Source organism: Spermophilus citellus (genome assembly GCF_964194105.1).
Source record: "Spermophilus citellus genome assembly, chromosome: 17".
In the NCBI taxonomy this organism is placed as follows: Eukaryota; Metazoa; Chordata; class Mammalia; order Rodentia; family Sciuridae; genus Spermophilus; species Spermophilus citellus.
The window spans coordinates 23,674,368-23,687,725 of NC_138199.1; the positions used below are offsets into that span (position 1 = coordinate 23,674,368).

A 13,358-nucleotide genomic window follows, 5' to 3' on the forward strand; every position below is an offset into this window, starting at 1 on the left:
GAAGTATACATTCTATCATCAGTACATAAAATTCAAATTAAAACTTCATGATTTGAAACATTCAGTACAATCCAATCTTCAAGGAACAAGTAGTCTCATTCTTTTCTCCTGGGTCAGAACTATACAATTTATTTTGTGGGATTACTATAACCTTAATATCTAACAAGAAGCACTAATACTACTGTAACAGACCAATTTTACTTATGATCCTAGAGCTTAAAATCTTAAATAAAACTGATGTTAGTAGTGTTAAAAAACGGTATACTACTAGAAGTGCTTACTATGGATGCAAAAGTAATTTACCATTGAACATCTGTTGATATAACTGACTTCATTAACTGATTAGTGGATTCCCTTGGATTTCCAGGACAAAAGACTATGTCATTTGAGAATAGTAAATAGTTTCACATCTTATATGACTTTTTTTCCAATCTGGATTCCTTTTATTTATTTTTTCTTCATTTCCCCACTTTGGTCTAATGGTCCTGAACAGAACCTCAGTCTAGTGCTAACATAAGTGGTAAGAATGGACATCACTGTCTTGTTCTATATTAGGACGAAAGCATTCAGACTGTAAACATGGCTGATTTTAGCTGTGAGTTTTTCTAGATACCCATTATCAGCTTGACAGTTTCCTTCTATTCCTGGTTTAGTGTTTCTACAATGGAAGAGTTTTGGATCTTATAAAGGTCTTTGTCTACTGGAATGATTATGTAGTGTTTTTTTTTTTTTTTTAAATCTATTGATGGGTCAAGTGCTGAACCATCCTTGCATTCCTGAGATATATTCCACTTGGTTATGCTGTGTTTTTTTTTTTTGGTATGTGTTGTTGAATTTGATTTGTTGGTACTTTGTTGAGTATTTCTACATTCGTTTTCTAAGAGATATTTTTCCAAGTTTCTTTGTTCTAAAGTCTTTTTTGGTTTTAATATCAGGATAATACCTCAAAGAGTGTCCCCCCAGTCTATTTTTTTTTTTTTTTGGCCATAGTTTTAGAAAGTAATGGTGTTAGTTCTGCCTTTAAATTTAGTAATATGTTATATTCAATAATATGCCAGTATATAGCCTCACAGACATAATAGTGGAATTCATTGCTAATGCTGAATAATTCTTAAATCATATTATGATCTCCTCATGAGGGAAAAACTTAAAATTTTATAATTTTATAATTATTTTTTTTTTTATTTTAGTTGAGTTGGCTAGGGATACTTCTGGTAAAATAAAGAATCAGAGAACTGATAACAGGCCTTCTTGTTTCACCAGGATATATATGTTATAGGTTTCTATTACAAACATTGTCACAGAGTAAGATAATTTCCCTTTAGTTACTAGTTTAGAGTTTCCACTACCAAGGAGTATTAAATTTTATTGATTGTCTTTTTCTGTTTTTTTCATTTTCAAAAGCATTAACATAAATAATATACTTAATAAATGTAGTAAAATAAGTTCAAAACTTGTATTCTGAAAACTTCAAAACACTGTTAAGTTAAAGGAAATCTACATAAATGGAAAGACATCCCATATTCATCGATCAGAGGACTTAATATTATTATGAGGCATTATTCCTCAAATTGATCTATAGATCAGTGTAGTATCTTTCAGTATCCCGTATGGTGTCTTTGTAGAAATTGACAAGCTGATCCTAAAATCTGCGTGGAAATTCTAGAGATCTAGAATAGTCATAATAATCTTTTTAAAAAGAACACAATGCAAATATTCACTTTCTACAACTTTGAGACTTACTACAAAGCAACAATAATCAAACATGGCACTAGTATAAGGACAGACATAAATCAATGGAATAGAATTAAGACTGCAGAAATACACCCTTACATATATCATTAGTTGCTTTTCTACAGATGCAAAACAATTCAGCAGGACAAAGATTCATCTTTTCATCAAATTCTGCTGACATTTGGATACCTACATGCAAAAGAATTAAGTTGAACTTCTACCATTAATCCCCAAAATTAGTGCAAAATGCATAAAGACAGATGTGAAAAATGAAAACATAGAGGTAAATCTTTTTGATCTTAGATCAGGCAGTTATATTTTGTATAAGAGACTAAAAGTAGGAGCAACCAAAGAAAAATCAGACTTCATACCAAAACAAAACAAAACAAAACAAAAACCACCACCAACAACAAACTTGTGCTTTCAAGGACACCATCAAGAAAGTGAAAAGAAAGGGGCTGGGATTGTGGCTCAGGGGTAGAGCGCTCGCCTAGCATGCATGAGGCACTAGGTTTGATTCTCAGCATCACATACAAATAAATAAATTTTTTTAAAAAAGAATCTCTTTAAAAAAAAAAGAAAGTGAAAAGAAAATAAATAGCTAGTAGACATACGAGAAGGTGCTCAAAAATCATCAGGAAAACACAAAAAATATGAGAACCAGGTATGGTGGCTTACTTCTGTAATCCTAGTGACTCAGGAGGCTTAGGCAGGATTCCAAATTTGAGGACAGCCTCAGCAACTTAGCCACACCCTGCCTTATAATTAAAAAAAGAGGGTGGGGATGGGTTGTTGGGGATGTAGCTCAGGTAGTGTACCCCTGGGTTTAACCACTAGTTCTGGGGGTAAAAATGACAGCCAGATGCAGTGGTGCATATTTGTAATCTCAGCAATTTGTGAAGCTAAGGCAGGAGAATTGCATATTTGAAGCCAGCCTCCACAATTTAGTGAGATCTTGTCTTAAAAAAAAAAAAAAAAAGCCTGGTTTTGTAGCTTAGTGTAACAGTATAGCAGAGAAAAACAAAAAAACAAAAACAAAAAATGTAGTGGTGGAATTAAACCCAGAGCCTTGTGCATGCTACACAAGTGAGCCTCATCCCCATCGTTTTAAAACTTTATTTTATTTTAAAACAGATATCCCATTAAGTTGCCCAGCCTGGCCTGGAACTTTGGATCTTCCTGCCTCAGCCCTCTGAGTAGCTAAGATCGTAGGCATGTACCACTGTGCCCAGCTCCTAACATTAGTCTTGTCTTTTTTTTTTAATGGAATGCTTTATGAATTTGTGTATCATCCTTGTGCAGGGGCCATGTTAATTTCTTCTGTATTGTTCCAGTTTTAGTATATGTGATGCTGAAGTGAGAATTTATTTTCCATTTTTTAAATGGGTGCATTATAAGTATATATAGTAGTGGAATTTATTGCTACATATTTATACATGCCACAATATAAGAATATAATTTGGTCAACATCATTTCCTAGCAATAACATGATTCTTATTACGAGAAACTTGAAGCTTTCCTACTAAAATCAGGAGCAAGAATCTCACTATTGATTTTTTTGGTTGTGGGTTGGCTGGGGGTTACCAGGGATTGAACTCAGGGGCACTGGGCCACATCCCCAGCCCTGCTTTGTATTTTACTTAGAGACAGGGTCTCACTGAGTTGCTTAGTGCCTTGCTTTTGCTAAGGCTGGCTTTGCACCGGTGATCCTCCTGTTTCAGCCTCCTGAGCTGCTGGAAGTATAGGCAAGTGCTACTGCGCCCAGCTCACCATTGATTTTTAACATAGTCCTACCTAATGCAGTCAGATGAGAAAAGGAAATGAAAGGTATATGGATTGGGAAAGAATAATAAAACTTTATTTGTTCACAGATGACATGATGTCTATGTAGAAAATGCAAAAAAAAAAAAAAACTGGGTATGATGGGGACTTCTGGAACTAGCAAGTGTAGCAATGTTCATGATAAAAGATTAATGAATAAAAGTCAGTTGCTTTCCTACATACCAGAATGAACAAATGGAATTTGAAATTAAAAACACATTGCCATGGGGCTGGGGATGTGGCTCAAGCGGTAGCGCACTCGCCTGGCATGCGTGAGGCCCGGGTTCGATCCTCAGCACCACATACAAACAAAGATGTTGTGTCCGCCGAGAACTAAAAAATAAAAATTCTCTCTCTCCCTCTCTCTCTCTCTCTCTCTCTCTCTCTCTCTCTCTCTCTCCTCTCTCACTCTCTCTTTAAAAAAAAAATAAATAAATAAAAAATAAAAAAAAATAAAAAAATAAAAACACATTGCCATTTACATTAACATGCAAAAAATAAAAATGTTCAGATATAATCTAATAATAGGTATAAGATCTATATGAGTGAAACTATAAAACCATGATGAAAGAATAAAGAGCTGTGCATGGTGGCACATGCCTGTAATCCTAGTTACATAGGAAGTTGAGACAGGGAGATCTCAAGTTCAAGGCCAGCCTCTGCAAATTAGCGAGAACTTGTCTCAAAAAGGGCTGGAGAGGGCAGGGGATATAGTTCAGTTGGTAGAGTGCTTGCCTTGCATGCACAAAGCCCTGGGTTCAATCCCCAGCACCATTAAAAAAAAATAATAAAAAAAAAGGCTGGAGATATGGTTCAATATGATCATTGATTCAATCCCCAGTACTGCAACGGAAAAAAAGGAGCAAAGTAAATAGAGTAATGTCCTATATTCTTGGACAGGAATACTTAGTACGGTCAAGGGGTGAGTTCTTCACAACCTGATCTGTAGATTCAGAGTAATCCTAGCATGTTATTTTGTAGACACTGACAAAATGATTCAAAAGTTCATATGGCAAGGCAAAAAGACCTTGAATAGTCAATTCAGTATTGGAGGTGAATAACAAAGTATGAGGACTGATACAACCTGACTTTAGGACTTTACATAAAGCTACAGTATTATTAAGTGAAAGAATAAATAGCTCAGTAGAACAGAGTAGAGAGCCCCCAAAATACACACTTGTAAATATAGTTCAGCTGATTCTTGCCAAAGGAGCAAAGATAATATTTGGAGAAAAATGGTCTTTTCAAATGATGTTGGACATCCACATACAAAACAGAGACTATTATCCAAAGTGTACAAAGAACTCTTAAAATGCAATGATAGGAAAATAAGCAAAGACCCAAACAGAAATCTCTAAAGAAGATATGCAGTTGGCAAGTAAGTATATGAAAATATGTTCAATATTATATGTTATTAAGGAATTGTAAATTAAAACAATGAGCCAGATATGGTGGCACATGCTTATAATCCTATCAACTCAGGAGACTGAGGAAGGAGGATCACAAGTTCCTGAGCAACTTAGCAAGGCCCTGTCTCAAAAATAAATAAAAATGGCTGGGGGTGTGGCTTAGTGGTAAAGCGCTCCTGGGTTCAATCCCTAGTCCCAAAAATAAAAAATAAATAAAACAATGAAATAATAAATATTACAAAGTAATATAAGTAATGCTGTGTTAGACAGTATAATATTAGCATGAGAATAGACAATTTTACACCTATTAGAATGGTCCAGATCCAAAATACAGATAATACCAAATCCTTGTAAGGACACAGAGCAACAAGAATTTTCATTCATTGCTGAGGAGAATGCAGAATGGTGTATCCACTTTAGAAGACTGTTTATGGTTTATTTTAAAACTAAACATAATTCATATTTGATTTTGCAGTCATTATACTTGCAATTTATACAAATATCTTGGAAACCTATGTTTGCACAAAAATCTGCACACAGATGTGTATAGCAACTTTATCCATAATTGTCACAACTTGTCGCACTTTTTTCCTCCTGTTTTGTGGTACTGGGAATGGACACTGGCTTCCAACATGATAGGCAAGCACTCTATCATTGAGTTACATCCCCAGCAAATTGTCACAACTTTGAAGCAACTGAGATGCCCATCAGTCAGTGAATGGATAAATAAATTGATATAGCCAGACAGTGGTATATAACTATGCTAAAAGAAATAAGCTGTGAAGTCATGAACAGAGAGGAACTTTAAATGTATATTACTAAATGAAAGAAGGGAAATTGAAAAGATGATATAATAAGTGACTCCAAGTAAAAGACATTTTAGAAAAGGCAAAATGGGGCTGGGTTTGCGCAATAAAAAGAGCAGTGATTGCTAGGGGTGGAATGAGGGAGGAATGAATAGGAAGAGCTCAGGATTTTTAGGGCAGTGAAACTATTTGGACAATAGATACTACAGTGGTGATACATGTCATTATACATTTGTCAAAACCCATAGAATGTATACCAGGAGTGAACCTTAATGTAAATTATGTATGGACTATGGGTGATAATTGCCAATGTAGGTTCACCAGTTGTATGATTATACTATTGTGGTGCAGGATATCTAGAGGGGAGAGAGTGGTGTGTATATTAGAATATGGGGTGTGTGGGAAATCTTTTATACTTCTCAATTTTTTTTGTGAATCTAAAGCTGCTCAGAAAAAGTTTGTTAATTAAAAAATAAATCTGAGATTTGGCTCGGTATATGTGGAGTGCATATGGATGGATCAGGCAAGATACGTGTATGGTTGATGGAGCTGGTTGGTAGATTCACGGGGCTTATAATAACTTTGGATATTTGGTAGGGGAAATCCCCCTATATTATTTGAAACTATTATGACCTTTGTTATTAAACTTTTATTATGTAAAAATTTAAATGTGCACACACCTGTAATTGCTGCAACTCAGGAGGCTGAGACAGGAGGATGGCAAGTTCAAGGTTAGGTTCAGCAACTTGGCCCCTGTCTCAAAAAAAATAAATAAATAAGGGCTGTGGATGTGGCTCAGTGGTAAAGCACCCCTGGGTTCAATCCCCAGTACAAAACAAAACAAGTATACAAGAGTAGACAAAGTAATATAAGTAATGCTGTGTTAGACAGTATAATATTAGCATGAGAATAGACAAATAGATCATATTTATACAGTGGAGTTCCCAAACCAGACCCGTGTATATGGAGATTTGATGATGATGAAGATGGCAGTATCAAATTGTGAAAAGACTGGAATGGTGGTTATAGAATAATGAGAACTCACAGTTGTTGTACTGATAATTTTAAATCCCCATTTTGTACTTGTGGACACTTAGGCCAGAGAGTTTAAATAAATTGCCAGATTTCATTTAGTCAGTGGTGGAAGAGCCTAAATATAGCTCTAAAACTATGACCTTAACCACTGTATCATTAGATAGTTAATAATTTACTTGTGGAACCCAGCATAGTTAAATCTTATCTCTTGCAAATGGTGTCACTTTCTATATTAACCTTTTCTTTCTTTCTTTTTTTTTTTTTTTTTTGTGGTGCTGGGATTGAACCCAGGGCCTTGTACATGCGAGGCAAGCACTGTTACCGACTGAGCTATATCCCCAGCCTAACATTTTAAAATCTAAATTTCTTCACTAGATTGTCAGCCTGATAAAGTGAGCGCCTCATTAATAGAATGTCTTTACTTTTTTCCAGAGGATCTGAAGAGGCAAAATGCAGTATTACAAGCTGCGCAGGATGATTTGGGACACCTTCGGACACAGCTGTGGGAAGCTCAAGCAGAGATGGAGAATATTAAGGCAATTGCGACAGTCTCTGAGAATACCAAGCAAGAAGCTATAGATGAAGTGAAAAGGCAGTGGAGGGAAGAAGTTGCTTCCCTTCAGGCAGTTATGAAAGGTAAAGACAAAGATCAGTTCTATGGCTTCCTAAGATAACCAAATTTTAGCAATAAGAATATTTTCACACAGTCTGAATGTATATCCTGAGTTCATTTGTGGCTTAATGTGCTGTCATCTTCAAAGATGTACTGTCAGATAAAAGGGAAGTGGGACAGGTGTAGTGACATGTACCTATAATCTCAGCTACTAGGAGGCTGAGGCAGAAGGATTGAAATTTTGAGCCTGGGTGATTTAGCAAGACCCTCTCTCAAAATTAAATTTAAAAGCCAGGTGTGGTGGTGCATGGCTGTAATCCCAGCGGCTTGGGATGTTGAGGCAGAAGGATTGCAAGTTCAAAGCCAACCTTGGCAACTTAATGAGACCCTGTCTCAAAATAAAAAATAAAAAGGGCTGGGGATGTAGCTCCATGGTTAAGTGCCTCTGGGTACAATCTCTGCTAAAGTGCTTGGTTAGCTCATACAAGGTCCTGAGTTCTTATCCCCACCACTGCTGGCGGGAGGGGGGGGGGAGTCAGCTGTGATACTGTAAATGGATGTATTATTCTGTCTTTAACAGATTTAGTAATAAAGAGTATAGTGAGAGTATTATAGAGATAATACATTAAATGAAGACTACAGTTAATTGTTAGGTATAAAGCAGGGCTTAAATATGGGATTTAATGAGTTAGGTATATAATGTTATTGAATAAGGTGTGGGCACAGGGAATGTAATAAACTAGAGAGAGCTGCCATGCAGAAGACAAAGAGATTACACTTAATAGCTGTAGCTGATTATTACTTTTCTGGTCTAGTGTTGCGATGTTGTTTAGATTTTTGTACATGAAATCTTCACTGCACTAAAGGGGATAGAATGATCTATGATTTAGAATATCTTTATGGGCTTCTAGTCTGAGACATTTGTTTGAAGGAAGTATTGTAGTTTGGCCTCTATCTCCTTTTGGGACTAATATTGAATTAAATTTTCCACATTTCTGAGAAGATAATGACAAAAATGAAATAACTTCTCCCTGAACCTTTGTGATTGTAGAATTAGTTAACATGATAAATGTGACTCCTGCAGTATCTTCACATTTGTATGTCATTTTTTCCTTAGTGTTCTTTGTGAGAAGACAAGCCCTAATTCTGAGTCTCGAGTTATCAAGTAAAGATTACTCTAGGCTTCCTTTAACAAATCTGATTATAGTGGTTTCCTCAAACAGGAGTTAATTTTTCTCATTAAAGTCCAGCAGGTAATCTAGGACAAGTTAAATTGTCCTGTGATATCACTAGAGTCCCTAACTTCTGCAGTCCTTCTGTTCCTTCATCCTTGCATGTGGTTTTCAACTTTGTTTTTGCCTCATAGCTCACAGATGATTGCTCTTCCTCTAGTCTGCATCAGAAAAGCAAGTTTTCAAGAAACCACCAACATACACTCCCCTCATACTTTGTTGACCAAGTGTATAGTCACCATAATTACAAGGAAACTGGAAAGTGTAGTTCCTATTTTTATTTTTTGTGGTGTGGTAATCCAACCCAAGGCCTCATGCATGTGAGAAAAGCACTGAACTACACCCCCAGCATGAAAATGTTTATTTTATTTTTGTGCTGGGGATTGAACTTAGGGTTACTTAACCATTGAGCCACATCCCCACCACTTTTTGTCATTGTTGTTTTGTTTTTGAGACAGGGTCTTGCTAAGTTACTTAGGGCCTCGATAAGTTGCTGAGGATGGCCTCAAACTTGAGACCCTCCTGCCTTAGCCTCCAGTGTCACTGGAATTACAGGGTGTGCCACCACACCTGACTTGAAAATGTAGATTTTAAATTGGGCACATTGACTTCCTAAAAAAAACTTGGTTTTATTAGTAAAGAAGACAGAGTGAAAATTAATAATCAATGTGTCTATCACATAATGTTTTAAGATTACATTTAAATATAAATACTTCATAGAATTTATTTCAGTTAGTATCTTTGGTTATAGTATAATATTCAAGAAATAAATCCATTTCCTCCACTTCCAGGTATTTAGACATGTTGTAATTGTCTTGGGTGCCTTGATGGTAGAACATAGATTTTGGAGTTGACTTTTGAGTTCAAGCCTTGTTTATTTATGGTTATAAAACATTGGGTAGACTATTTAATCTATCCTTTGGTTTCTCATCTGTTTATAAAATGTATGTCATAGATTTATTATGAAGATTGGAGATCATAGCTTAATAAAACCCTTTAATTCTACATATAATAACTAAAAAAAAAAGGAAAACAAATTAAAAAAAGAACTAGGAATGTTAGCTTCATTTTTGTGTAAGAGTTAATAGATTTTCAGAAATTAAGCATAAGATCTTTTTATGACTACAAAATTTAGTGTACCAATGCTTAGACATGAAATACGTGGTGATGTTTTATAGAAACAGTTCGAGACTATGAGCACCAGTTTCACCTTAGGCTGGAACAGGAGCGAGCACAATGGTCACAATATCGAGAATCTGCAGAAAGGGAAATAGCTGATTTAAGAAGAAGACTGTCTGAAGGTCAAGAGGAGGAAAATTTAGAAAACGAAATGAAAAAGGTACCAAAGAATATGTTCATCTATAGAAATATTTGAATCCAGGTGCAAGTGCTTTAATGAATATGGTTATAGTACTAGATAATGTGTTCCCCTTCTCCTAGACAATGCATGTGACTCACTCCCTTATTCTTGGGTTATAGTAAAATATCGAAATAAGCCCCTTTTTTCCTACTTTCAGGTAGGTAGATAAGGTGTCATGTTGTATTTGTCTTGGGGACCATAAAAAAATATCATATTTCTTTATAAAACAATGCATGTATTTTTTTAAACATTTTTTTTAAAGTTGTCAATGCATCTTAATTTGCTTATTTATATGTGATGCCGAGGATCGAACCTGTGCCTCACACATGTCAGGCAAGTGCTCTACCCCTGAGCTACAAACCCAGCCCTCAATGCATGTATTTTTATAAGCACATATTTCTTTAAAACAGTTTGTTTTTTATTGTGTTTATTATTCGCCACCTTTCTTTGTTAGAATAAAAATTCCATGTTAGTAGAAATCTTTTTTATTTACCTAGAATAGAATCTAACACATAGGTTTTTTTTTAATATTTATTTTTTAGTTGTAGTTGGACACAGTACCTTTATTTATTTTTATGTGGTGCTGAGGATCGAACCCAGGGCCTTGCACATGCTAGGTGAGTGCTCTAACGCTGAGCCACAACTCCAGCTCTACATAGGTGTTTAATAAATGTTTTTTGCATAAGGCTCATTGCTTAATGATTGCACTTAAACCAAAGTTTTAGAACAGGTGTCAATTTTCCTTCTTTCTCAGTTTACCTTGGTTCCTGTGTGACAGAATGCTTGAGCATATTACCATTTAATGCCTGAACACAGGGCTACTAAATATGAGACATTTTATCATTGAGAAAATATAAATAACCTTTTGCCCAGTTTGATAATATAAGCTAAGTATTTTTTTATTTATATATATACATATTTTTAAATATACATACATATTTTGTTATTGGACCTTTATTTAATTTATTTATTCATTTATATGTTGTGCTGAGATGGAACCCAGTGTCTCACCCATACTAGGCAAGTGCTCCACTACTGAGTTACAACTTCAGTCTACATCCATGTTTTTAAAACCACATTATCTTAACATTTTCAAAATAAATTTTTGTCAATAGGATCATGATCTTCTATTACTAATCCAAATAATGTAATATGCCACTTTGTTATTTAAAGTGCTTTAATTTTTAAAATAAACTTTGCTTTAGAACCATTTCTGATTAACAGAAAATTTATAAGATAGTAGACAGTTCCTATATGTTCCATGCCCAGTTTTTCTTATTAATTTTTATATTAATATGATATATTTGTCACAGTTAATAAACTCATATCGGGGCTGGGGATGTGGCTCAAGCGGTAGCACGTTCGCCTGGCATGCGTGCGGCCCGGGTTCAATCCTCAGCACCACATACAAACAAAGATGTTGTGACCGCCAAAAACTGAAAAATAAATATCAAAAGTTTCTCTCTCTCTCTCTCTCTCTCTCTCTCTCTCTCTCTCTCTCCCCTCTCTTTTAAAAAAAATAAAAAAAATAAACTCATATCCACTCATTATTATTAAGATACATTCTTTGTATTCAGATTACTTTAGTTTTCACCTAATATCCTTTTTTTTTCTGTTCATAGATCTTTGTCTGGGATACCACATTAACTCTTCTTGGTTATTACAGTTTTTCAGATTTTCCTTGCCTTTAATGACCTTTCTTTGATTTTTAACGATGCTTTTTAAAACTTTGTTTACAACGACATCTAACACTTGGAATTGTGAGGTTATATTTGTATTAATAAATAACTATGGGGGCTGGGGTTGTGTCTCAGTGGTAGAGTGCTTGCCTAGCATGTGTGAGGCACTGGGTTCAATCCTCAGCACCACATAAAAGTAAATAAATAAAAGGTCCATTGACAACTACAACTAAAAAAAAAAAGATAATAATAAAAAAAGAAATAACTATGATACATTTTTTACTTTCTCTCACCTTTTCCCCCTACCTCCAAATGATCTTTGTCAAGTGATCCCAAACTAACTGTGAAGATGTTTAAAACTAACATGTCTTTTCCAAACAGTACTTAGTTCAAAATAAAATAAATGAAGATTGTAAGGATTTAAAAACAAAGTGAATATGAATTGTTCTGTTCCAGGGGATATTTTTTTTTAAAGTCCCCTTTATATTTGTGCATATGTTTCCCTGTCCTAAACAATTTGGGATAAATTTGTGCTCATTTACATTGAGTGACTAAGGTTAATTTTCATATTTATTAGCAGGAATAACTCCAGCTTTTCGAGTCATTGTTCCTCTGTATGTGTGTGTATGTATATATGAAAATTTAGTTTCTCGTCAGTTTACTAATTTATAGTAATGGATTATTAGTATATTTATTATTATAAATATACTAATTTATAGTAACGTGTCAAAAGAAAAATAAAGAAGTGCTGGGGTTGTCACTCAGTGAAGAGCACCCGAGTTAAAAAAAAAAAAAAAGGAAATTATGTTTTATTAACATAATTCAACCAGGAGTTGAAAAAATATTTATTGTGTGCATTTTCGGTTATATATGAGATACTTACTAACTCAGTTACTCAATTAAAAAATCAATTTTTCTATTTCAAATTGTAAATTAAATATTTGGCAAAACCCTGATTATGACTTGGCATTTAAAGTTAGATTCAGTTTAATTTTCTGAATGTCAGTAAAGTGCTTGGTGTAGTTATTTGTAATACTAGTTTTTATGAGTAAGTTGTACCATTTAATTCTTTTTAACCATAGGCCCAAGAAGATGCTGAAAAACTTCGGTCTGTTGTGATGCCAATGGAGAAGGAAATTGCAGCTTTGAAAGATAAACTGACAGAGGCTGAAGACAAGATTAAAGAGCTGGAGGCCTCAAAGGTTGTGAAACATTGAAATCCATCTGCCCTAATGCCATGAGCAAAATTAGAATCATTAAGGGGGTAAAACTAATTTAGACTATGAGTCTTAAAAATCTTGCTTTTGGCGGGCACGGTGGAACACACCTGTAATCCTCGCCACTCAGGAGGCTGAGGCAGGAGGAGTTCAAAGCCAGCCTCAAGCAACTTGGTGAGGCATTTAGCAACTCAGTGAGACCCTGGCTCTAAATAAAATACCAAAAAGGGGCTGAGGATGTGGCCCAGTAGTTAAGCACCACTGGCTTCAATCCCCGGTACCAAAAAAAAAGAATCTTGCTTTTGTTTATAATACAAAAAAACTGCCTGGTTGTGAACACCTGTAATTCCAGCTACTCAGGAGACTGAGGAAGGATTGCAAGTTGAGGCCAGTGTGGGCAATTCAGGGAGACCCTGTCACAAAATAAAAGGAGCCGGGCATGGTGGCGCACA

The 13,358-nt window shown here is 35.1% G+C and overlaps 1 protein-coding gene across 3 annotated transcripts in view; it reads left to right on the top strand.

Annotated features, from left to right (window-relative positions):
- RABEP1 (rabaptin, RAB GTPase binding effector protein 1) overlaps positions 1–13,358 on the top strand; it is a 98,333-nt gene that overhangs the window by 36,005 nt on the left and 48,970 nt on the right. For all 3 annotated transcript variants that reach the window (XR_014019201.1, XM_081269979.1, XM_081269980.1), the window contains 3 exons: positions 7,238–7,441; positions 9,829–9,989; positions 12,772–12,891. Coding sequence is in view for 2 of the 3 variants with exons in the window: in XM_081269979.1 (XP_081126105.1) it covers positions 7,238–7,441; positions 9,829–9,989; positions 12,772–12,891 (485 nt within the window). In the remaining variant the exon portion in view is untranslated. The remainder of the gene's footprint in view (positions 1–7,237; positions 7,442–9,828; positions 9,990–12,771; positions 12,892–13,358) is intronic.